Genomic DNA, 27,088 nt, shown 5'->3' with positions numbered 1-27,088 from the left:
AGAAATTGTAATTTACTATTCGGATCCGATTTAAACGGCTCAAACCGGTTCGTGGGTTTGGGGTCAGATCCGGTTCCATTCCTTGGTCTTAAAGGTGCTTTTATTCTGTAGTGAACAATCCAAACAGTTTTTCGTACTCTTGTTTGTTAGTTTGTTTTATTTTTATTCTCGGCAGGCGAGCAACGTCTGAACGCTTTTGCTCACAGTAACTCAGCCATCGAACTGCCTGTGTTATTACAAGTCCGTTGAATCATTCGTTCAATTTGAAATGCTTATTGTGTGGTTCGTAAACCTGAATTTCTCCTTAAATAAGCTAGGTGTATTTAAAGCTATAGAGCCTTTGATATCGTTTGTAATACTTCTAAATGGATAACTAACATGTTTGTGATGCTACAGGCTATGAAGTGTGTCCAGAATGCCTTCTAGGGCCAAACCAGAAATGCGGAGAATACATCGGAAAATGCGGAACGGGATTAGTTTGTCAATATCGTGGAATATTCTACAATTCCGGTCAATGTGTTGAAACTGCTGTGTTCAATTCACGGAAAAAGGGAGAAACTTGCGGAACGTACGAAGGAAAATGCGGAGAAGGGTTGAAATGTCGGATCGAACCGTTTTCGTTGCTAGGTTACTGCGGCAGCGGAAAATGCGTCACGGATGAAGAGTTCCGTTCACGTGACGAAAACGAAATGTGCGGTCCAATGATAGGAGATTGCAAAACCGGATTGAAATGTCAACCCTGTTGGTTTTATACTCTGATGCCCTGTCAGGTTTGCAAGCGTACAAAAGTCAATGACGTCATTGCAAGTGATGATGTCACAAACGCTATAGTCAATGTCACTGAGAATGCTGTCCAAAAGAAAAAACCTTTGCTACAAATTGAAAATGATGACGGCGCCAAACGTTTCGTTGACGTCATTCTAGCAAAACTTGACGATGGCGTCACACCCAAAAACCCAATTACGTCATCGAGTGACGGTGCAACGATACCTCTGCCAAACGGCGGAAAATTTAAGGAACTCAAAGACGAAGACCATCTCGTCGTTTCTGACGGCACAAAGTAGATGACGTCATTAGTTGTTACGTCACACAGTAGATTCGGTGAAGTAGGGGTGGGAGGTTTCGGTGTTGTAGAAAAGTAACGGCAAGTTAAGAAGTGGCTTGTAAGCGATGTGGGATTTGAACTCGGAACTAATGGAGCTGAATAAATAAAAAGTCGGAAACTCTTCTGCTTAGTTTATTCCCGCTCGGAAAACAAAGTGCCGCATTTGCATTGGCGAATAAAAACTGCAAAACATCAGACAAGGGACTATGTAGAAACGTGTGTGTACCTTCGGCGGAATGTGATGACGTCATAAACTATGACGCAATCGGTGTGACGTAATAAATAGGTGATTTTCCGTAAGTGAGCAGCAAAACACGTGATAGGTCTCTTTGAACAAAAAAACACTTATGGACGGAAAGGCGCGTATTACGTCATAGCAACGTCACAATACGGACAGTGTGACGTCAGAAACGTTACCTGCAACACGGTAAGGAATTGACAAGGTCGTTTTATGCGCTCTTTGCAAAAGAATAAAGGCACGAGAATATGTATTTACAAAAGTGTTAAATGTGGCATTATGAAAACAAGATTTGTCTGTGTAGTGGTTTTTTTTTTCAAAAAAACATGAAAAGTAGAATCTGATACAGAAAAACAATTCATTACGTCATGATCTGAAAATGTGACGTAATATTTGCTACGAACACTCGTACCGTACCTTGCTCATTACAACGAGAATCTTTACCGTTAAAACAATTGCATTTGTAACGAAAACAAACATGATTGTCCATCTAAATATCATCACCTGAGCTGTGACGTCATCAAAAGCGCTAGAAATGACGTCATTTGCTAAACCACAACTGTTCGTACAAAAATTTGAAATTATTTTCTCAAAAAATTTGCCAATGACATTGTGACGCCAGATACGACTTTCTGTGACGTCACTAATGACACGATCTTTTGTGACGTCACATATAAAACGACGAAGAGTTGCACTTTCAGCAACACTGCATTAATAGGTCACTTGAATTGTGACGTCACTATTGATGACATCACAGCATGGTTGACATTTGCGCGATTCGCGTCGGTTCCGGTTTTGCCTTTTTCCGGAAGCTCCGATGTACTGCGTCGCTCCTTCTGTAGGGTTCCGATTTAATGTCTGCGGAAAAAACGGAAAACTTGAACAGCGGTACCGTTCCGCAAAAATTTTCAAACTTACAGTTAATGTTGTCCTCTATTGCTCCGTCTCTTCCCTCAATCGCTCTTCGGTCTTTCCTTTGTTTACTTCGGAGTTCAGTGATCATTTTTTGTTCCCCACTCCGCATTTCCTCTTTCATCTTTTTCCTTAGTTCTTTTTCCTCTTTTTGCTCCAAAGCACGTCTTTCCTTTTCTGCTCGTTTCTCCTACATTACAAAATAAATAGGTTTTTCTGTTTTGTGATGGAAAAAATATTTCGGTAAACATCAGTAATTTCCTGAAAACACCTAAAAAAATATTTCTTTCAATTTGTGTGCTTAGAAAACAGTTTTGGGAACACTTTTTTGTATTTTTTGAAAACGTCACATAATAAATCACATATTTTTTACTATTTTTTTGCTGCAAAACATTTTAGGAAATATGCGAAAATTTTCTAAACACGTTCCATAATAAATATTAATGTAATGTGAACTTTTGTGCTAAATAAATTTTATGGGATACATTGAAATAAATTCGGCACACATTTTTGATCTCATTTTTTACCAAGCATTAAATTTGTGAAAATCAAAGCAGTCAACTCACATCAGCCAGTTTCCAATCTTCAATGTCTTTTTCCGCTTTCTTAAAAGCTTTAATGAAGCGATCAACCATAGGGAAAAATGTTTCAGGTGGCATCGATTTAGGAGATTCGCCAAAATATTCTACTACGCTTTTGTATGCTTCCTGTGCTGTTTGTGCATCTTGTAAAATCTGAAAGAAAGTTAGAGGAAAATATTTGGTAAAAGATTAATTACTAAAGTGTTAAAATACTTGTACGTTTCGTAACCACCTTAGCGCTTGTTACATGCACGACCTTGCAAGTTAAAAGTGGGTTTCCTGACGAGCTTCGTGCAGTCAACCATAGCACTTGTTATGTATGCAACTTTGCAAGCTTAAGGCGGGTTTTCTAACGAGCTTCGTGCAGTCAACCATAGCACTTGTTATGTGTACAACTTTGCAAGCTAAAAATGGGTTTCTTAACGAGCTTCGTGCAGTCAACCACAGCGCTTGTTACATGCACGACTCTGTACGCTTCAAGTCGGTTTCCGAACGAGCTTCGTGCAGTCAACCACTACACTAAGTCACTATATTTACCTTGTTGGCTTTCTCAGTAGAATTTTCCAGGAATTCCCTGAGGACTGGATGTTCATGTGTTTCATATTCGTTTCTGGTCAGATTCATTCCGTTTTTGATGGCATTCACATCACCAAGAATATTCTCCAGTGAAACTACAAGACAGAGATATAGTTTTGAGTTAATTGTATAAAGAAACACATTACAAACTAATCCAGCAAAATGCAGATAATATAAATATGCAGGACAAAATCTAGCTTTATTTAAAATATAATATTCAGTGTAATGATTTTATTGCAGAAATTAAACAACCTTTTTTCAAGAATTTAGTAAATACGAACATAAATTTATAACTGGGATCAGACAAGCGATCGCACCACACTCATTTCACAGTACGCCAGACCTATTTAAGTACGCCAGGCCCTTTTTAGGGAGGTCACATAGCTTCCCATAAGGCAAGGCTCCCCCCACAGGCCAGAAAAAGCAAGCCTGCGGTGGAATTCGAACCCAAAACAGGCGCCTTTTCCAGACTATCAAAGTAATTATAACTACAGCAACTTTTCAAACGTTGCAATTGCAATTAATACAGGGCTGTCAGGGTTTACATATACAGTAGCACACAACTCTAGTTCTGAAGAAAAGCATTCAAATCGTCTTTCAAAAACCAATTGTTAGTGTTTTCTGATTAATTTGGTGTTGTACCTTTGCTTGCTCTGTCCACGTATCTCAGTTCGTTGTAGAACGTTGAGATTTCGGGGTAATAATGTTGAATCACATTGACAATGTAATGAAGTAACGTTTGTCGCTTGTCAGTCGATTTTGTGTCCACCAGCTAAGACAGAAAAATAATATTTTAACATTTAAGGCACAACAACCATAAATTTAGGATTTTCGTTGATAAAATAACCACATAATTGAATTCGTACATATAAGCAAAATAAGCAGATAATTAAATCGTACATGCAGGTTTTTTTAAGGTTTGGTTTGGGTGACCGTTAAGTAGTTTTAAGAGACCGCAAGTGTTTCATTTAAATACCAAAAAATAGCCATATTTGCTTTAAGCCAAATTTTGGGAAACCGCTGGAGAAATTTGGGGGACCGTTTACGGTCAAAACACCTTAAAAAAACACTGCATATGAGCAAAAATAACAGATCATTAAATTCGCAAATATAAGCAAAATAACCAGATAAATTCGTAAATATTAATCAATAAAACAGAAAATTAATTCGTAGATTTAAGCAAAAACAGATCAATAAATTCGTATATATCAGCCAAAAACATTAAAAAACTGTTAAATTGTAACACACTATCATAAAAATATAATAAAATATAAAAGTCGTGCATGTAACATAAAAATATAACATAAAAATATAAGTTTGCACCCTGCATTTTTTTGTATCAAGTCACAGTAAAACTCTCTTTAATTCTAGAAAAATTGTAACATACCATCAACTATATTTAATAAAAATACTTACAGCGTCTAAGCTCTGTAACTTGAATCCATAAACAGCTCCACGTTTTGCGCTGTTCATGTAATTTCCAAAAGCCAGGATAACTTCCAACACTCGTTTAAGCATTCCCGAGGATTTGATGGACATTGAAGCTGCAATTACGGATGCAATTTGCGGGGTAATTGCAAGGGACGTCTCAGGAAAATTCCCGATAAATATCATGATGTTAAGACGTTGTTGCAATCTCTCCACGCGGCCAAACTGTTAAAAATGGGAAATAAACGAATATTAGTCAATACAGCACGTTTTGGTGGCTTATGGAGTTGAAAACGGGTCAAAATAAGGGTGCTAAGCCTACAGTTAGGTTTTAAAAGGTGGAATTACTATACAATTATGCCTGATTGCAAATTAGGCCCAAATCTAATCCTTATGCGACCCTAAAATACCAATACTTGGGTGCTTTTGCGTTTATTTCTGTAAATAAAAGAAACCATTATGTATATCATTTTCAAGCGATTAAATGAAATTAGATGTGAACAGTTTTTGTAAAGAGGATTGAACAAAATTTACGGTTAAAGCAAATGAATAAAAAACAAAAATTAAGTAATAACGCCATTTTCCTTAAATTTGGATGTTTTGTCATTGAAATGCTACTTTCCAAAAAAATCAAACGAATCGATTATTACGTCATAAACACGTGACGTCAAACTATTTTTCCCCACATGACGTTAGCGCGTCAACTAAAAACAATAAAAAAATTTGTGTGACGTCACTCATACACTTGTGATGTCATAATGACCAGAGAATTAAGTAATGACGTCAATTAAACAAACACATAACGTAAAAATGTCACTTCGAATAAATAAACGAAAACTCATCTTTGGTTACGTCATACACATGCTTGTGGCGTCATAATTACCAAAGTATCAATGACGTCAACTTACCAGCCACATGAATTTGTCTTCAGACGCGAGGTCGTCGAACGATTTTCCTGATCTTTCGTAATCCTTAAAAGCTTTCAATTCTCCGTCATTGGGAATAAACCGAGGCAACATTTCAACGTATTCCAGCGGCAGCGATTTGAGATCGTAACTGTACACTGATCTGCAAATGTCGTCCGTTCCCAAACCGATTTTCCGTAAAGTAATGGCTGTGAAATAAATGGTAATGATTTTGCGTCGGGAACAAAGTCGAAAGGTATAGAAAAAATATATTCAAATCTGGGTGATGGTAAGCTATTTATTTGTTTTGTAAGGTTTAGAACTCTTCTAAAGTACACTATTTCTCACGCTAAAGTACTCCTTAAGTCGAATTTACCTTGTGGAAGTTAAAAAAACAAATAAATGACTCAAATCAGACGTTAAAGTATGTGCAACAATATTATTTCACAGATTTGGGCTTTATTCGTTGTTACAGCACCAAACTAAATTTCACAGTAATTTTAGCCACTTTAGGTATTTAGTGATTTTAGTTTTAGCCTATTAAAAGGCATTATACCGAATCAGTCGGTCACCAAGAATTCCCATATGACAAGGCATAGTCTAGCCTGCGGTGGGATTTGAACCCACGACAGGAGTCTTTCCAGGACTCGCGCTCTACCAACTAAGCCACACGGACTCAGTGGTGAACCCGTAGAAAGTTGAATCACAAGCACTGTTGCCTGTCTCGTATCCAGCTTCGTAGTAGGAGATCGCCAGATTGACCATTTACCAAAATGCTTACTGACCGGTTGATTCACAAATCCAAAAAATAGTTCCTTACCAAGATTTCTCGCACGGTTTACGTCAATCAGGGATTGCCCCCGTCTCTGTTGCGCCTCAGCGAGTTTCTGGAGTCGAAGTTTATCTGCTTCTGTGTCTTGTGCGCGAGTCTTAAACATTTCTTCGAAATCGTTCATGTCGATCTGTAAGGTACAACAACAACAAAAAACTTTTAACAAAAAGGTAGTTAGCAAGTTATCTTAGTACATTTGACATTTGAACGTTATGCAGTCATTCATAGCACTTATTACATACGCGATTTTGTACGTTTAAAGTTGGTTTTCTAACAAGCTTCGTGCAGTCCAACATAGCGCTTGTTACATGCACGACTTTGCACACTTTAAGCGGGTTTTTTAATGAGCTTCGCACAGTCAACCATAGCGCTTGATACATGCACGACTTTGCACCATTAAAGTGGGTTTCCTAACGAGCTTCGTGCCTCTAAGCCAGTGGTTCTCAACCTTTTTTCTTTCGTGGCCCACTTTCATTGCAAAAAAATTATGTGGCCCAGAAAATTTTTAAGATAGAAAGAAATCAACTATAAAATAGGTTCACAACAAAACAAAAACATTCCTTCTCAATTCCTACCCAAGCCATTATTCTTGTAAAATTGAGTGTAGTGACACGAATGAAAGTAAATTCTTAAAAAAAGCTTTCTATTTGGTTGGTCTGTGGCCCTATCAAAATGCTTCCATGACCCACCAGAGGGCCATGGCCCACTGGTTGAGAACCACTGCTCTAAGCGTTAAAAATTAAATAAATCAAGCTCTAAAAATCAACTAAAAAAACAAAACTTACGTTCCCTAGCACGGATTCATCGTCTAATTCATTAAATATTGTTCCTGAAACTTGGTTTGGACGGAGAGCTGACCAATTTAACACAGGAAGGCGGTATTTCGGGTGGTGGCGCTGTTTTGCCTTTAGCCCCCCAGGAAGGTGAGGTTGGTTAGGGAAGTTGGGTACACCTGGGGTAAAAGGGGGTTGTGTAAAAATACATTAAAAATTTAAGATAACAGTACAGAAATTTAGGCAAAATTTGACAGTATTTTAAACTGAAGAATTGCTTGACAAATTGCAATGAGAATTTTGAAAACATTTTTGAAAACTGATATTATCAGTTTACAACAGGGCTTCCCAAACTGGGGGTTGCGACCCCGGAAGGAGTCGCTTAACAAACTTGAAGGGTCGCAGAGAGCTGTACCAATTTTGAAGAAAGCACTCCATACACTGGCGTAGAGTACGGGGATGTCGCACACCCCCCGGCCTTGACCTTTGTATAACGTCATAATGTCATTTTTGTTCAAGTTACATATGTTTTAAAACGTTTCCAGCTAACCGCAAACGCGCCTGTAGTGACGCCATTGATCGAGCAAACGTCGGTTGAAACGCAAAAATTGCAATTGTTTTGAAATACACAGGCATTTTAATGCAACTTAAAGATGATACATAGAGTTGTAGACTAACGTTTAAATATTGTGTCATTGTGTGGCGCAATAACTTTCTCTGATAAAATACGTAATAAATTTACGATTTCTAAACAGTGTTTAATGTCTGTTTGCAAAGCACTGCAACGGCCTAAACATGGTGCAAGGTGATAAGTGCCTATTTGCAAAACAATGTGACACAAACTAAAGGCTAAAGCACGTAAAAGCTATCGTTATTAGGACGTGTAAAGTAGTAGACTTTGAGTACCGTTAGGTTGTTTTTAGTTTTCGCTTGAATTAGTCGTTTCAATAAATACAACAAACGTACTTTTTGCACTGTTTGTCCTATTATCCGTGTAGGGTGGCGGCAAATTTAAAGAGATTAAAAGGGGTCGCGATCAAAAAAGTTTGGGAAGCCCTGGTTTACAATACAGTAATGTATTTGTCAATTCACAATTAAGTGAAAAAGTGGTATTTCAGAAAACTGTAATGGTGTTTTAATAAACACAGTAACATTTCCTTTATTATTACTTATATTTTTATTTCTGAAAGTAATATAAGCAAAGTGTAAAAAAAAGTCGGCAATACCAATCATGGCCAAATTTTTATTACTTATTTTAGTTGTATATTCCTGTAGAACAGTTCAGTAATTATTGTTTAAAAAAAACAAGTTTCAGTGTTTTTGAAAACTGTAACGCTAACCAAATAAATGTTTAATAATTCTCCATTCGAAAAAAATAAATACATTAAACGTAAAAAAAAATTAATAAAAATCAATAGAAAGATAACAATAACAAAAATTGTAAAAAAATCTTTACAAAAAATTTGAGAAATAATATTGGAAGAAAAACACAAAACTAACTAGAAGGGTGGCTCAGCACATATTGCCATTGCACATACACTACGTACACTTTGTTTAATAGGTCCCATATCAGCCACTGTCTTTTATAGCCTTAGTTGTTTCTGCAAGCAGAAACTCATGGGTCCCCAACACATGCAAAGTTGTAAATAATGCATTTTGCAAAATAAGTATGATAAATTTTGGTGCTATCTGTTTAAACAGGGCGATAAAAAGTCTTCAGACATAATCAAGCTATATGAGGTACAAACTATTCAAGTTACATTCAATTCTGCAATTGTTTGCAAAATTTACCCATTGCAGGGGTTAATGGGGTAAATGGTGGGGTAAAATTCTAAATTTCATGACATTGTTTAAAAAGTTAACCCTTTTTAAGGGGCTAATGGGGTAACTGATCGGACAACAGGTTAAATGTCAAATTCGACACCTAAAATGCCATATTGCAGAAACTGTCAAAATTTCATGCAACTTGGTCAATGTTTAGAAATTACACCCGCTTAGGGGTTACTGGGGTGAAGGTGGGGCTCACAGGGTAAAAGAGATCAATGAATGATGTATTTTATAAACTGTCCATATTTCATTAAATTTAGACATTGTTTAAAAAATTCACTCATTTTAGGGGGCCAGTAGCATTAATCTTGGGGATGCAGTGTGAAAAACTACAAGTAATACGTAACTATGGCAAACTGTCCATATTTCATTAAATTTAGACATTGTTTAAGAAATTCACCAATTTTAGGGGGCCAGTAGGGTAAATATTGGGGCTACAGGATGAAACACAACAATCGACACCTAATTATGGCACAAAGAACAAACTGTCCAAATTTCATCCAATTCGGACATTGTTCAAAAATTTTACCCATTTTAGGGGGCTGGTGGGGTAAATATTGGGGCTGCAGGGTGAAACACAACAATCAACACCTAATTGTGGCACAAAGAACAAGCTGTCCAAATTTCATCCAATTCGGACATTGTTTAAAATTTTACCCATTTTAGGGGGCTGGTGGGGTAAATATTGGGGCTAGAGGGTGAAACACAACAATCGACACCTAATCATGCCACAAAGAACAAACTGTCCAAATTTCATCCAATTCGGACATTGTTTAAAATTTTACCCATTTTAGGGGGCTGGTGGGGGAAATATTGGGGCTGCAGGGTGAAACACAACAATCGACACGAAATTATGGCACAAAGAACAAGCTGTCCAAATTTCATCCAATTTGGACATTGTTTAAAATTTTACCCATTTTAGGGGGCTGGTGGGGTAAATACTGGGGTGATTAAGTCAAACAAACCAAAAGGCACATCTACATAACCATATCTTCAATCTGTGAAAGTTTCATCCAAATCCAACAAAGATTTGTTGCCAAAAGTGCATGGACAAACTTCACCGGAGAAAAAAAAAAAAAAAAAAGAAAAAAAAAAGAAAAAAAAAAGAAAAAAAAAAAACATAGTGAAATCAAGATGCGTCCCCTTCAGGGAAGGGGACCCAAAATTATTAAAAAAAAAATTAAAAAACAGCAACAAAATAATAATAATTAAGAAATAAAAATCAATAAATAGTAATAATGAAAAAAAAATATGCGTTATATCGACAGCTGAAAACAAATGACCTTTACCTGGAGGAGGTGGGGGAGGGGGAACTCCCGGCGGTGGAGGGGGTGGGGGAATTCCCGATGCTGGGGGAGGAGGAGGAATTGATGAGCTCTTGCTTGCCCCTCCGGATGAAAGAGGAGGAGCTGCAGGTGGGTCAGGGAGTTTGCTCTTCTCCGAAGTGGGAAGGTCCTAAAATAATAGGGTTCATTTTTTCGGATTTTTTCTTCTTTTCACTGTTCATTTTTTATTGGTGCAACAAATTTTATAGAAATATATTGGCTTGTGAAAAATACATGAAAGTTATATTTTTGTCTGCTTTGAATAGGCATGTTTTACAGCTTTTTATTGTTTTTTCTTGATTTCTTGATTATTTTTTTCGAATTCTAACTTTTTTTAAGTGGTAAGAATGATTTTTTTTATTTAATTTCAGGAGCTTTTTTTGTACACTTCGCATTTTTAACTAGAAGAGTGGCTTTCTGATATACTTCCATTTTATATATTCTATACGATATTTACCAATTAACTATACACATCATTTGATCTACACATATGATTGTTTTTGTAAACAAAAACTGATGGGTCCCCACACGCGCGTTTGTGCGGATTTACAGTAAACAAATGTTGCGGTGATTTTTACATTGTTAAGGACAAATTTTTAGAAAGCATTAACCCAACAATAAAAAAAATGTTCGTATTCTTTTTGCACTATTATTGTCATGTAATTACAAAATTAAAAAAAACGTAACAAAGACTTAAATCTAATCTCTTGCTTTGACCCAGATATAGTCCTCCAAGGTCGGGTTTTAAACACAATTTTTTTTAGAAAGCTGTAACAGTTGTGTTACAGACACTTTAAATTAAAAAGCAATTTGCTACAAGTGTATACATAACAAATTGTTTTTCATTTAACTTTGTTTCGCAAAACGAGTACCATTGACCAGTAGTAACCTCTCAGGGTGCACACGCCAAACGACTGTTTGACCTTTTGACACCGTTTTCAATAGCACGCCGTCATTCGTGTTCAACAATACGGTTAAGCCTAATTTATACATGCCTTGAGTATTGACTCCTAAATTGATTGTCAAAAAAACGCTACGTTATGAAGAAAGTTCTGAGCTGTGTTTGTAATACCGACTAGTTGACCTTAAGTAACCCGTGATCATGCGGCAGCCAACCTGACAACGAGCATTTAAAAAAACATTTATTTGGCAAAACTCAAGTTAATTTTTTCATCTTAACTTTTATTAACAAAGTTTTTCTTGACATATACAAAACCGAAGCACGGTTATTAGGTTTAAATCACGTCATAGGTGTAAAACCTTCGCCAAAACCGAAAATGTGAGTGACCACTTAATAAAACGACATAGCATTGCTGTGCAAAACAGCTGATTTCTAATCACTGAAACGACGTCTCGTAAACCATCTGTCCGACGTCAAGCTGAGCCCTCCCGCTATCGTAAACCAGTGAGTTACTCTCTTGGTACTTCTGCCTACAGTGCCTTTCTTGACCAAACGAGCGTTAGACACATTTATGTTTCGGGGGCCTGTGGGTGAACCTCTGGGTCATACGGGGTCAAAATTCACATGGACCATCTTTAGACCAATATCTGTAATGTGTGTAAATTTGAAAAAGTGTGAACCATTCTTTCTTGACCAAAACGTGGGAACAATAGCCGCGCTAAAAATTTCACGTTTTGGGGGGCTGTGGGTGAACCGCGGGATCAAACGGGGTCAAAATTTACATGGACCATCTTTAGACCAATATCTTAAATGTATGTAAATTTGAAAAAGTTTGAACCATTCTTTCTTGACCAAAACGTGGGAACAAATCTGCGTTAGAAAGAAAAAAAGAAAAAAGAAAAAAGAAAAAAAGAAAAAAAAAATATAGACAAAAACAATATGTGTCCCCTTCAGGGAAGGGGACCCATAATTAATGTATATACGTTCTGCGTTTCAAAATTCATTTGTTATGCCTCTTTTACAAAACGTCTTATATTTTGACATAAAAGTGATTGTTTTTCAATTAAAAATATTTTTATAAATAATAAGACACACATTATCTAAGCTTTTCACAAATATTTATACCTTTGTTTTCACTTTAATCCCAGAAGTGGTATCAGAAAATTCGCCGCCAGGGGAGCCAGCGAACGCAGGGAGGCCAAGCATACCTTTGCCACTGGAGGGAGCCGCTGTGCTCGCACTTAATCCATGTTTCTATAAAGTTGTAAAACAACATTTAGATACTGCTAAAAATCACATATTTTGATACTGTGTGTTTTTTGTAATTGCAGTTAAAATATCTAGTTTTTTAATTGTATATAATCGCTGAAATGTACAATAAAAGAAAATCGTGTCTAATTTTAGTTTTTATGGAATTTTGCAAGATTTGGCACCAAAAAAATCTGAAACAAAATTTTTCAACTTTTATGCAAAGTAACAGTCCCTGGGAAACAAAAAAATATTCAGTTTTTGAACGAAAAATCACCAGAACAAAAACTGAAGCCACTGGAAAACATAAATTCCCTCTTGCAAGTCGAAAAACGACACAGAATACAACAAAATTCACTCGCATTGGGTTCCAATGCTTCACAAAACGGCCTGTTTTTGTGTCAAAAACATATTTTTCAAAGTGTTGGCACAAAAAAGTTCCGAAACTTATTCAAACAACAAACGTACAACGGCTATAAACGCCAAGTACATAAATTATACAATCAGTCAATAAAAAATCAAGAAATATATCCCGAAACTTTTTTCAAGTCAAATCATCCACACAACCAAGATCTCTTAAGAAACAAAAATCCACACAAACATCATATGCAAGCGGTAACCAATAGCAACCTGCTCTTCGTAGATAGTAGGCAGTTTGGACTTCAGTGAAGCATCGGAAGAATCTCGTTTCAGTTTTACACCATTTTCGCCGCTAGAGGGCAGAGGTGGGAGCAGTAGGTCACCGGTAGGTAGCGGCAGAGAGCTTATATCTTCTGAGCTGCCTTCAGTGCGAGGTATTAGATTAAATTTTTCGCCGATCGATGGTAACACATTATGGTTTGCAGTCCAAGAGGTAGATGTAGTATTAGGGGTCATCATCAGTTCTTGAGACTTACGGCGTTCTTTCAACGCAATGTGCTCGCGTATTTCCATTTCTAAACTGCTCATAATTTGTCTTTCAGAACCAGAACTCGGCCTTTCAGCTCCAATAGATGGCAGAACTTCATATAACGGTAGAGTAGAGTCGTTTCCATAGTAACGATTGGCGCTTTGAATTGAGTTGTTCGAAAGGCTGTCGCTAGTTATCGAGTTACTAGGCAACGAAGAGCGAATACCAGACGATACGTCACTCACTGATGACGTCGCGTCGCTAGGAAAAGGCGGCAAAATTTGCGGCTCACTGTCTGAGGAGTCAGAATCGACTGAAAATGGCGGGATTGGTGGAGGATCGTACGGGAAAGGGTGAGACATTCCGTGGAGAAAAGAAAATTCTGGATCAATCATAAACGAGTTATCAATTCCAACATGGCTACTGCTGTGTGTAGAATGAGAGGTATCGTTGCTTTGAGAATCTGAATGGTATAATGGTTTTTCCCGGCTGGTGGCGCTCACGAGCGACTGCGACGACGCTTCTGATTGGCTCTCATGCAGCCAATCAGCGGCCGGCACATACATTACATCTTCGTTACATTCAGTTACATAATCAGACACACCGTCATGCCAAATACTGACTGGCAAGTAAAAGTTGCCGACGTCATCGCTAATGACGCCATCACTGACGTCATCGTCGCCCTCATCGTCCGACTGTCCGGGTAAGCGTTAGTGGAAAAATGTTTGGTGATAAAAATCGAACTTGAATTGTTAGTTTTAAAGAAAAGGTGGGTTTAATCCAGTGGGATTCGAATCCACGATTTTTTGAAAAATTTTACATAAATTTGAACAAAAATAATGAAAATTGTGAAAAGGTGAGCTTGATGCGGTGGGATTCGAACCCACAATTTGTAATAAGTTTTACAGAAAGCGTTTGACAAAAATAATGAAATTTGCGGAAAAGAAACCCTGTTACCCTTTTTAAAGCCTCCTTCTCTAAGCTCGGTTTGTCGACATAAGTCACCGAAGTGTCGACACTAGCGCCCTCCGGTGGGAGAACGTAGTTGAATAAACCGAACCGACGCTATGTAAGATGGGTTGTTTGTATTTCAATGCATTTTTCAGCATTTTATAAAGTTTATTAAAAAGTTCGGTTATTTGCATACCTAACTTAATTTATGCGATTACCCGGAAAATTATGATTACTTGAAATTGATTTTTAAAAAACTTATTAAGAGTATTTCATTTAATGCATTTTCAGCATTTTTGAAAGGTTTATCATAATATAGCGTTTTATTTTATTCAGTTGTTAAATTTTGTCACTAAAGTGGAAGAAAGTGGTTAGAATTTTTCTAGCTACATCGAAGTTGAACGTAGTTTACAAAATTAGTTAATTTTTCCGAAAGATGTTTTTTTCGTAAAAATCTGATTTTCCATAAAAATTTACATAGTGTACAAACAAATCACTACATTTAACAGTAAAAATAAAATAACGGCTCAAATAGACGTAAAAAGCGACATGCTTTACATTTTGCCGAAACGTTTGAAAAATAGAGCATGTCGCTTTTTTCGTCTGTTTGGGCCGTTATTTTCCTCACTAAACTTATGAACAGATCCGTATATCGTGTACAAACAAAATATTACATTAAGTAAAAAAAAAATTAAAACTGTAATTTGTTGTTACCTTAATTAATGTCAGTTCGTTTAGATTTGTTGAAAGTTGTTTTTCGAGTTGAACGATTTTCGTCATGTTTTCGTATTCCTGCTCTTGAAACTTTTCATTTAACTGAAAAAAGAAAACAATAATAGTTAAGACGAAACAACAAATTTAAAAACCTTTTTCGACTCAAACGATTTTCAACAGATTTTTTTCAGTGTAAATTTTGTAAAAACGGTTAGTTTTTTTAGCGTTTAGCACCAAATCTGACATAAAATTTTAAAGTCACTTTTTTGCACCTAAAATAGATTAAACAAACGTTTATACAGTTACAACAAAGTATTGCTCTTCCAGCAGTTTTATTGTAAACAATCGACGTTTCGACGACCTATGCAAGACGCCTTTATCAGGATAATGACATAACTTGCAGGACAAAATTCTTATGAAGCGTTTATACAGTTATTTATGTTTATTTTTTACCTTAAAGTAGGAGCAATTTCAATATCACTTATTTCTATGGTGGCAATTATAATCGAAATACAACAGCACGAGCAAAAAATAGGAAAATTTAACTCGAAAATAGAGAACGTATCATAAAACAAAACAAAAATTCCCAAAAATGTTTTTTTTTTAGTTTTTTTTTTAATTTGTCAAAAATTTTAAGATTACTCTTTGCCGTTGAGTGAATTCAAATTGAAACATATGCCCAACTAAAAAACGTTTTACACTTAAACTTACGTCAAGCAATTGTTCTTCGAGAGACTCAACTCTTTCCAAAGCTGTCATTTTCATTTCAGAGTCTTCAAGTAAAGATGAGACATCAAACATGTTGTCCAAATACGCTTGAATTTGGACTTTCAAACGATCGCTTTCAGTAATCTTTAATTCCTGTAAATTTTAAAGTTGTTTACATCAACTGAAATCACACAATTTTATGAAAAAAAATTGACAAATTCATACAGAAACATTTTTCTTGATTTTAAAAACTTATACGTGAAACCTTCTAAAATTTCACGTTTGGGGGGCTTGTGGGTGAACCACTGTGTCATCTGGGGTCAAAACATAAATGGAGAAACTTCAAACACGTATCAATCCCATGTGCGAATCAATAAAGCGTCCATGCAGACCAGCGATCACGGCACACTTATATGTGTAATTCACATTCACGTATATATACGTCGGACATGTTTGAAGGCGATATTCAGAATTAAGCCTTTTCATAGCCTGTATAGGCTCCTATGTTGTGGATGCGAATCCCACACCAGCATACAATCTTCAGTCTGTCCTGTATGTAGATGCTTAGGGGCAAGCTTGATACAGACATTGTGCTCAGAGCTCAAAATTGGGACCTTAACCCCAAGCCTAAAAATCCGACCGGAACCACAAATTTTTGAAAGATGGCCCAAAAACGGCCAGGAAATTATTAAATTACGACACAATGAACCTTGAGTGTTAAGACAGGCCTGAAAACTAGGTCTCGCTACAGGCTTGCTAACTGTGCTTTAAACAAGTTTGACTTCGAATGGAAATCACTGTGTTAAAATGTATATAGCTACCTCTAAAAATGCGTCGAGGCCCAGAAGTGTAAACTCATGTTGTAGATGAACTCGAAAATTCATGTCTTCGACTGAATGGACGACAATATTGATAAACTGCATGCAAGAAACCTGAAACAACAACAATAGTATTTTTAGTTAATTTGTTATAATCTGGGTTGCTTTGGATATAAAGCTTAAAAATCATAGTACACCATGCCTATTAAAGGCGTCACACCAAATCCGCCGTTCAGCAAGCATTCAACACCACATAGCAAGGCGTTGGCTAACATGTGCAAAATGCACAGCAGAAAGCGGTTAATGCAAAGCACTAAAATAGACAACTATTTAATATTTTGTTGAAAAAACGTAGGAAAACCAGTGTCACACAAAAAAGAGAAGAATTATGCCCCAAATGCCAAAAGAAACACAAAATCACGCATAAAAAGGGTCAATTTCATATTGTTGGCTATCTTAATGACCAAGCTGTTACTAAAATACTATGTCAACAAGTGCTCAAAGCATTGCCACAAGCGTCTTCATAATGAAACCAAAAGGTCAACTATTAATAACACGCTTCGGTAAATATGACCTGAGTACATGAATAAGTTTATGACCTAGTTTGACCGTTTCTTTTTCTGTTTTCACAATTTTTTTGAAAAATAACGTGCTTACAGTTCTGCACTTTTGAGTTATTTGTTCATTTTTGTGCTCAATGGGTTATGCTTACAATGAGTCCGCCGTTGAGCTGCCTGTTCTTATTGCGTTGAGACATTTTTGTTTAAATTTTTAGTTGTTAGTTTGTCTATTTCAGGGGTGCACAACCTTTTCGCTATGACAGAAGCATCGCAGATTCTCATTTCACCAACGGCCGCCAAGTGCTTGTTTTTGGTTTAAAATTACTGCTGTAAAGAAATAGGTCAATCTCACATATATCTAATGGTCTCTGAAAAGCTCAGACGGATTTCTGATTTGATGCACAGATTAAGAACAGTCTGCATTATCCATTTTAACTGTTTATGACGCTACATATATTTTTACGCTAGTAGGGCCTGTTTTTTCGCATTGTTTGCACACAATAGGCATTCAAACAGTTGCATATGGCCACTAGGCTGGCAACAGCCCCACAAAATCGTTTATCTACAGCAGTTTTCAAGTCTAAATACCTAGCAAAAGAGTTTTATTCACGTCTATGTTCACGACCGCATAAACTCGTCTCTGCGGTAGCGGGTTGTGCACCCCTGGTATATTTGTTTTCATTTTTATCCTCAGTGGGCGGGCAACAGCTAAATGCGTTTATTTTTCAACTTTTAAGGTTGGTGACTACAACGTATAGCAACCAATCTAGTTTCACTGGGTTAGCAGTCTTGCTCAGGGAAACAAATGAGACGGGATTAGAACCAGCAACCTTCTGATCACAAGGCGGTTACCATAACCATTCGTCCATCTAAGCAATTTACTTAACATCGCAAAAATGTATAAAACTCTCACCATGAAATCAATGTTCTCAGCTTCGGTTTTGAAAAAGAACATCAAGCGAGTGAACCTTTTGACTTCGTTGCAAATTGATTTAAAGTTGTCAAACGCCCTTAGAATAATGTCGTGGCCTCCTCGGACTAAACACACGGCAGCTAGGAGCTCCAATACGAGTGATTTGGTCCTGAATAGAAAAGTAAAAGTGTTGCGCCTAAACGGTGGAACCTAAAACCTAAACATTTTGCTGGGTTGTGGGGTAAATAGTGCAGTTATATGACAACAAATGTTTAATTGTGTGGATCGAATTTGAATTTCGCAAAACTGTTATAACTTAGTAAAAACATGAGATCAATAAATGGTATGCAGCAGAAAATGCACACTGTTTCGACTTATAAGGTCTCATCAGTGCAGCTGGTGACAAGATATAGGCCGTTACGGCGTAGCCATCTAACGGCACTCCAATTTGTTGGGAGTAAAGACTAAAAAGACATGCCTATTCTGTTCGTTACAAGGCTACGCTAGCCAATACGGTATATGCCTTGTCACCAGCTGCACTGATGAGACTTATAGGTGAAAACAGTGTGCACTGTCTGCAGCTTGTTATAAGATAATTTTACAGAAAATTTAACTGTTTACGAAAACGAGATAATGAAATTTATTAACGACTTTTTCAAAAAAACAGATTTTTTTTGGCTTAACACAGGTTAAGAACCACTGGTCTTCCTTACACATTTCAAAATTACGCAACTTAAGAAACTTTTAGGATAATCAGTATATAAATGACAAGGTACAAATAAACAGTCCGTTTTGCTGTAATTTAAACCTATTTTTTGTCAAAATAAAGAAAAACAGCACATGCTTAAATATGATGATTAAACCATACTTTTTATAGCCCAGCATTAAAAAGGTGAAAACACAAATAGAAGAATTATCTTAAACTTTTTGGTAAACCAGAATTGTAAAAATATAAACACCAGAACGAAAAAGCAAGCGTATTCCGATTTAATACGTAGTTAATAGGTTATTGGTTCAAATCTCACCTGAAACTTCTATTATTGAGGCTCAAAGCAATTTCGTTGATGCATTGGGGATGAGCCATGACAAGATTGAATCCGTATTGATAATTCATGATGGCACGAAGACATGTTATGCAGACGTGCACATCGTCTCTGCAATATTAATGCAATGACAAGTAATGTAACAATAATAGTATTGGTCATAGTACACCAGGCCTATTAAAGGTTATACCGAATCAGCCGGTCTCCCAAGCATTCCCATATAGCAAGGCACAGACTAAAAAATCTAGCCTGCAGTGGGATTCAAACCCATGACAGGAGTTTTTCCAGGACTCATGCTCTACCAGCTGAGCTATGCAGGCTCATAGGTGAGCATGTCGAAAGTTGAATCACAACCACCGTTACCTCCTCGTATGCTGCACATGTCAGCTTCATAGTAGTAGTATTGGTAAAACCGTTTTTTGTTTTTGATTTATCCACAAACATATTTTTGAAGTAAATTTTAAGTAAAACAAAGTGTTTTAAAGGAACTGTCAGCACCCCAAAATTCCTGTGTAATGTTATTCTTTATTTACTTTCATACCAGTGAATAAATAAGTAATTATTTTTTGAAGTTTGCAAAAGCAATTATACAATACATTAACACCATGAAAAGAATTAAATGTTATAACCTTTCCTAAGTACCAAAAGGTGAAACAGGGCATTTTTAGCTGAGTTATGCCCTTTAAGTATTTTTAAAATAAAGATCAACGGTTACATGTTAATTTACACTCTTTTCAAAATATCAAAAAGGTACAACAAAGTAGCTATTTTGGACTTATTAAACAGTTTAAAAAGGTATTTTAAAAAGTGTAAAAATTGTTTTGGCAAAATTTAAAAAAAAATTAAAATAATTTTTTTAACTTTTGTGAAGCACCACTTTTAACTTTTTCTGTTTGGCATAAAAGACAGACAAACTGTAAACAAGCATTACAATATAAGTATGTGGGAATATAAATAACATATGTCCGTCAATGTCATGCGACTTCCTAAAGCAGGATGTGTGTGTGCTGTCACGACGATCGATGATGCCAAATGACATGTGTCATAACTAAAACCAAACTATTTTGTTTTGTGATGAGTTTGAAGTTATTATCATGTTTTTATGTATTAAATGCCACTGTCATAAAGTTTTAGAAGTAAATTTGTATTATTACAAAAAATCAAGACAAAAATGGACCACAATAAACCTTGGCAAAACTTTGAAAACTTTTTAAAAGTTACTACAATCTTTTAAAAATTAAAAAAATGCAGTACACAACAACTTGAACTACATTGCAACAAAAATTGAAACTATTGTTGGATGACATTGTCAACATATCTAAAAAAGTGAAATAAAAAGTTACAAAATCATTGAAAATACTTTACAATGCACCAACCAACAAAGTATTAACTCCTGGCTGTGTATTTTAGTGAGTATGGCCATATTAAAATTACCAATTCTGGGGGCTTGTGGGTTAACTGCCGGTTCATTCAGGATCTAACTTTAAAATGATAAACTTTGGATAATGAACTAACATGTACGTAAATTTGAAAGAGTTTACAACATAGTTTTTTGACCAAAAGCCTAAAACAAACCAGCCCTTAAGGAAAGGGAATGCATTAAAATATTGCATGGTGTCAATGTGTCAATTTTTGCAAAAAAAATGCACTATTAGCAACATTTTAACAGCTTAAATAAGCTATTGGTGCCAGCATAATGTATAACTGAGTATCGCTTATTTAGATGGTTTCGCTTATGTGTTTATGTATAATATAGATTATATATAGAGGCTTGTAAGATATGCCATTATCCTAATGAAGGCATCTTGTATAGAACTTTAAAACATCGATTTTATTTATGATAAAACTGCTGGATTTCAACACTTGCATGTCACTAAGAATGCATGCACAAAAACAGAACAATAAAATACAAAATATCTTATAAGATACCTGTCCATGACTGCTCTCGAATTTTTCAAAGTCCTTCTGTTGGGTAGAGTCTGTGACCTTGAGAGATTTGATGCTTTTGGCATGGTTGAGTTCCTCACACTTAAACTGCTTCCAATACTTAAGTCTCCGGTGCTTCCGAGGGACTTTGTAGGTGACGAAGAAACTGACGATGATGATCCACGCTCGTAGCTACAATGTAAGCAAGAATTGGCAAAATCGGACACAACCATTTGTGCTACATCAGTGGTTCCTAACCTTTTTATCACAGCCGAACCCCTACGACATTACACAAGTTATTCTTACTCATTACACAAGTTACAAGTTTCTAAATTTTTGGGGTTTTGACCAGATGTTTTGCTGCCAACAAAGATTCTTTTTTTGGTGATTATGACCAATGTGTACAGTGTTCTTTATTACGCTGAATATAACCTAGTTACAACCTTCCAATGTTTTGCAATCCAGCAAATAATAATTGCCATTTTTAACAACTATACACCCCTAAAGTTTGATTAAAACGGTTGCAGAGTATTTGTATCTCAAAAGATCTTCGTTAAACAGTTTCAGCACTTGGCAAAAAATGCTACAGTTACTTCAGTTAAAGACATATAAGAAAACAATTTGGGTACAAAAGCCGTATCAGGGTGCACATTCTTGTGGGATTTGTTATCATTATACACCCAAACAGGTTATGTATTGAGGAGAAAGGTGAAGAAACATCATTACTTACATGATTGCATATTGCGCAAAGGCAAGGTAGTTGACCAAAACATCAAGACCACGATTTTCTTCATTAAGAAACTCTCGAACCCACCTAAAGGCAAATACAAGTACATAATTGTTTTGACAAATATATATAGCTGATAAATAAAAGAGCAAAACAATGTCCATTTGGTAAGAAATAATTTAATCACTATGACATCAAGTTTATAGAGCTCTTCTGGCAAATGTAAGTTATTCCGACGTTTCGTCGTCCTATACAGGTCGTCTTCAACAGGGTAAATAACACTGAATGCGACTAGTACAGTGCATGATAAACAAAGAAAAAAAGACATGTTGTGTATACTGATGTTATAAAAAACTTAAATAGACTTTTTTCACATTTGGCACAGTCTGGAAAAAGACTAATGTAAATGCATGCCATTGCCATGTACAGTATATGCATTGCAAAAAGATTCTTATACAAAAATAATTTAAAAAAACAGCTGCTTAAACACTGACCTAAAGACATCTAGCATTTATTCAACTAGTTAAGGTCTGTAATATCATTAAATTGAGCAAAAATGTAGTTACCCAATGTGGTTGGTCCTTAATGATATTTCAAGGTCTCTGAGGGTTTTCGTTGACTGGCTGATTCGTTTCCGAAAGCGTTTCCTCCTTATCGATGGATCGAGGTAACTGAGTAGAGCTTGGATATAATGGGATGGTGGGTTCTTAACCTCAACTCGATCCTAAGAAAAACCATTTTAAAAATGTTAGAAAAATTTGTAATTTAAAATTTCCGAATTTTTTTTGCAAAACTTAAATGTCGGTAATAGGTAAACTTTACATTTTGTTATCAACATAAATTACTGCTAATTACTTTGTTGGGAAATGTTCAAGACATACATAATTTAGATATCACATAGCAACTACATACACTATGATTGCAATGAAAAAACAGATACATATTGCAATGTATTGTCATTTTTTTACACAAGCGCTACATAACGTTCTTAGCACAGTGAAAGCTTTTTTTGTGGATATAAATATGTTTAAATATTAAGATGAACATAAATTCATAACTGGGATCAGCCCTGAAGTGTCTATGCAGACCAGCGATCATGGCACACTTATATATAAATCATAGTATGTCAGGCCCATTGAAGGTACCATAGCGATCGGTATGTTTTAATTTATGTGTAATTTAAAGGATAAACAGACAAAGAAATTGAATGACATTTTACAATCAATAAAAGGCTTGGTCAGTCAGTAAAACGAAAGTGCAAGACAGAAATTTACCTGAAAAGGCCGAAACGAGGCTTTCATTAGCCGTTCAAGAAACGAAAGTACACCTTGCAACGCCATAACCACAATATTTTTATCTTTTATTCAAATATCAAAGCTACATTTGTAGATTAAAAACAGGATTTCAAAGCTAGAAGAAATGTGCTAAAATAGAAAGAGATATTTTTTAAACATGACAATATGCTTTATTTTGTATTTATATATATACTTATTCTTGTTCAAGTAAAACAATCCTTAAATGAAGTGAATAGTGCTCTTTTAAGCAAAGGAGTAAGTTATAAATTTTCTGACTCCAATGCGCAACCGCTCAAAACAAAAGTTTTCCCACGCCCACAACATAAAACAAAGCATTTATTTGCATTGGCACAATTTAATGCTGTTTTCAAACGAATTTGGCTAGAAAGTTAGAGTCAATATCATTCCCAACAGAAACATACTTGAAATAAAGCAAAAATCCAACTAAATTTCAATCAAAATGAAGTCGTTAAAAGGAGTATGTATTATTAACATAGATACGGAACATAAGTGAGTCAATTTTATCCATTAAACAAACACATGAATGATCAAACCCAGTAAATGCAAGGTGCTTGGCTTTGCAACCCGTATTTCTGGCACCGGTATTTGATTAATTGACAAAGGAGCACATGGCAACATTTGCATTTTAATTGAAATCATGAAATGTCAAACCAAATTATTAAGAGTTCGCCCTAGTCTGCAGTTAGCTTTAAATGTCAGAATAAAATGTGAAAAAATCACAAATTTCCACCTAAAGTTTTATAAATTTTAAAACAAAAAAATGTATAATTATGACTATTGAGCGTTAAAACGTCAAAAAGGAAAGTGTTATTTACAATATATGTACCAGTTGAGATGTCAATCATTGTAATGTATATATTCTGTAGGATTATAATGAAACTAAGCCTGTGTGCAAAGAGGCTTATAGAGATTAATCTATATATATGAGCACAGAAAAAAATACTTTTAATGCTGTGGAAGTTATTCAGTTAGGTATGCATTGCTGGTAAAACCATTTTATGGAAACAAAAGAATGTCCCAACACTCACAACTAAACTAATAACTTTATACATTACAAAAATAGCTAATTTTGCTAAACATCTGGAAAATACTCAATCTAAAACTTCCATAAAGTAACTAAGAAATGATAAAAAAAAACCTTAAAATTAATGACACAAACTAAATGTAGCAATTTAAAAAACAAAATAAAACAATAAACAAATATTTATGCAGGCTTCAATTTCAAATAAAGACAGATCTTGTAATCCCTTGAAATCACTAGTAAAAAAGTTCAAAAATAATTTGTATATATTTGCTTTAAAAAACAGTGTCTTTATCAAATCTTGTTTCTAACCTTAAAGAGTTCTAATAAAAACACTTTGTTTTTCTAAATATCATTTTTATTTTTTGTAAATTTGACTTCATAAAAATTTTTAAAACAACTCTTTCAAAATTAAATTTAACGAAACTCAGACAAAAACCTAAATACCAAGCTACAATATAACACTGCTAACACAGGCAAGTGCAGTCCTCAATGACAAACTGTACCTTCTGTGCACTTATCTATGGTCAACGTTTGTAAATAATTCAAAGCTTGTAAGAGATTTAGCTACAAAACTGGTGACAAAATCAAGCCACCTGCTTTTGCATCAACAGTGATAAATAATTTATCGCTTAACAGAAGGGCTTGCATACTCGGGGAAAAAGGCGGCAACGTTAAAACAGCAATTGCGGAAAAAAGATACTTTTGTGGTTAAATCATAGCATGCCAGGCCTATTAGAAGCATTATACCGAATCAGCCGGTCTCCCAAGTATTCCCAGACCAGCTGATTCGGTATACACGCCTTTAATAGGCCTGGCATACTATGGTTTATCGATAAGTATGCTGTGATCGTTGGTCTGCATTGAGGCTTCAGAGCTGATCCCAGTATGAATATATATATGTCATCTTTCGTGGTTATATATATTTTTGTACAATTTTTAAATATGGTGTATGGTAACAATACGAGAAATTATCAAGATTTGAGCAAGTCAATTGGAAATTCAGAAATGATTAAACATTTGGAACACCCTAAAACTGATTGTAAAATTGGTTCCTGTTTAAAACATCAGTTTCTATGTATATATATAATATGACGTCATTGAGACATTTTTTTGCTAAGAGATGTCGGATAATTTTTTTAATAGAATCCTTACCTGGTCACAAATTAATTCCCATTTCTTTTTGTTGTCATATTTTGTCAAAACTTTAACTTTGTCTGCTGGCAAATTCATTGAGGCCTGAAAAAAAATTTTTTATTTTAAATTTCAATTTTTTTTTGAGAAATTGCATCAGAATGTTTATTGCAATTGTTCATTAGCAAAAAAATTAAAACTAAAAAATATGTATAAAATCATAAAAATGAATGACAAATTAAATTGGCATGTTTTCCTTTTTGTGTTAAGTCTTCAATGGAAATTGAGTCAAATCATAAAAAAAAAAGATTTAGTTTAAGACACTGTGTAAGCAGTTTAGAAAAGGGCTATTCCTTAAAAAGGTCAAAGCTATGGGATGCCTTTCAACAAAATCACAGCAGATATTTATACACATTAACTATTTCTATTGTAGACTGTTATCATGTGCTTAAGTTGAGGGTATTCCCCATTTACGCAAAAACATGTATTGACACAACACAAATAAATCTTTCATGTCTTGAATAATGTTACCAAGTTAAAAATAGGAGAAAATTCTGCTGAAAGCAAAATTATCACAAAAATCTTACCAAAACTTTCTCGAATCGATCGTCAATTTCACTTGAATCGGGCATCGGGAGTTTAAGAGGAACATTATGCGACCGATAGTCATGCATGCGACTGCTTTCAGAATTTCCCATAGTGCTTCTTTGTCACTTAACCATAACTTAAACAAAATAAGGCTCTGTTTTGTCACAGATGGTGTTGAGTTTTGTCTTTACTTCCAATATCCAAGTTTTTTCCACACCACAAATATATACAGAACGATTTTTTTAACATTTCAATCGCTGTGAAGAGAAACACAAAAATTATCTAATCTACATTAATAAATACTTCTTGAACCATATAAATAAGGTTTGCTAAAATGTTTTGCATTGATGTTTTTTGAAAACATATATGTGTCAACGTGAGTCCCTGTCACATAACACTTTTAGTAATGGTGTAGCTGCTGCGCGTCTACCATCTATCCACCAATTGTGCCCTTAACTTCGCATTTTTTAATGCCTGAATGTTGCGCAGCTATTTCGGGCTTGGGGAATATTTAGCGGAATTGTGCTGCTATGATTTTTTCCTGGCGAAATAAAACTCAACTTATATATATATATATATATATATACAACTCATAAGTGCATTTCATTTAGTGATATAGTACGCAAAGAACATTACAATACAACAATTGACATTTTGGTACAGTAAAACACTACAGCAACAAAACCATAAAAAACTCAGAACACAGCAAATACAATATGAGCAAGCTTCAAATAACACGACATTTAATGTAACCACTTGACTTTAGCTATCGCGTTGTACAAGAAAATCTATAACCAGACCACTCAAGAGCCTTGCCACAAACCTATGATGTCACCATTTATACTGCTATGTCTTGGGAGAAAAAAGTTCATTTTAATGCCAAAGGGTAAAGTACAGTTGGCTAACCTAAAAAGGTCATTTAAAACCATATGGGTAAATGGCCAAGTTCGAATTAATTGCTCAACAATTCTTGATGAAACAAAAGTATTTACGTGATCATTCAAATATTATATATATTTATATCTCACTGAAAATAGTAAAAGTAATCTAAGGTAACAAAGGATTTGCTAGACAGATTTATATTTATTATTACAAAACTATATGTATCTCCAAGTTTAAAATGAAACAA

General features: G+C 35.3%; 1 protein-coding gene and 1 non-coding gene across 3 annotated transcripts; both read right to left on the bottom strand.

Moving 5' to 3' along the window:
* Positions 1-1,224: 1,224 nt before the first annotated feature.
* LOC145217852 (formin-like protein 2) lies at positions 1,225-26,234 on the bottom strand. 2 transcript variants are annotated; one of them, XM_080085192.1, is made up of 21 exons: positions 25,959-26,234; positions 25,393-25,476; positions 22,467-22,624; positions 21,904-21,987; positions 21,177-21,365; positions 19,230-19,358; positions 18,205-18,373; positions 16,735-16,845; positions 15,917-16,066; positions 15,206-15,307; positions 12,529-12,657; positions 10,467-10,632; positions 7,363-7,529; positions 6,566-6,707; positions 5,749-5,954; positions 4,829-5,065; positions 4,055-4,184; positions 3,374-3,507; positions 2,822-2,989; positions 2,262-2,445; positions 1,225-2,201 (listed from the first exon to the last, which is right to left on the bottom strand). In XM_080085192.1, exons 1-21 carry the CDS (start codon positions 26,067-26,069, stop codon positions 2,095-2,097), a joined length of 3,057 nt encoding a protein of 1,018 aa, XP_079941318.1. In that variant the 5' UTR covers positions 26,070-26,234; the 3' UTR covers positions 1,225-2,094. The 2 variants fall into 2 exon arrangements, with proteins under 2 accessions (XP_079941318.1, XP_079941319.1); XM_080085193.1 differs by lacking the exons at positions 15,206-15,307; positions 15,917-16,066; positions 16,735-16,845; ... (5 more) ...; positions 25,393-25,476; positions 25,959-26,234 and adding an exon at positions 13,282-14,656.
* Positions 6,348-6,421, bottom strand: Trnas-gga (transfer RNA serine (anticodon GGA)). Its single transcript has one exon. It is a non-coding gene; the product is annotated as a tRNA-Ser (tRNA).
* Positions 26,235-27,088: the final 854 nt, after the last annotated feature.

This window comes from Phallusia mammillata, chromosome 3 (genome assembly GCF_965637545.1).
Source record: "Phallusia mammillata chromosome 3, kaPhaMamm4.hap1.1, whole genome shotgun sequence".
Taxonomy (NCBI): domain Eukaryota; kingdom Metazoa; phylum Chordata; class Ascidiacea; order Phlebobranchia; family Ascidiidae; genus Phallusia; species Phallusia mammillata.
This window is presented reverse-complemented; position numbering and strand designations above follow the sequence as displayed.

Bases quoted from the DNA above. Each gene is read 5' to 3' on its own strand.
- LOC145217852 (XM_080085192.1), bottom strand. From the start codon at position 26,069: ATGGGAAATTCTGAAAGCAGTCGCATGCATGACTATCGGTCGCATAAT. The intron at 10,633-12,528 runs GTATAAATATTT...CTATTATTTTAG, and splicing joins GGATTAAAGTGAAAACAAAG to GACCTTCCCACTTCGGAGAA. The intron at 7,530-10,466 runs GTAAAGGTCATT...CTTTTACCCCAG, and splicing joins CCCTCCCCCACCTCCTCCAG to GTGTACCCAACTTCCCTAAC.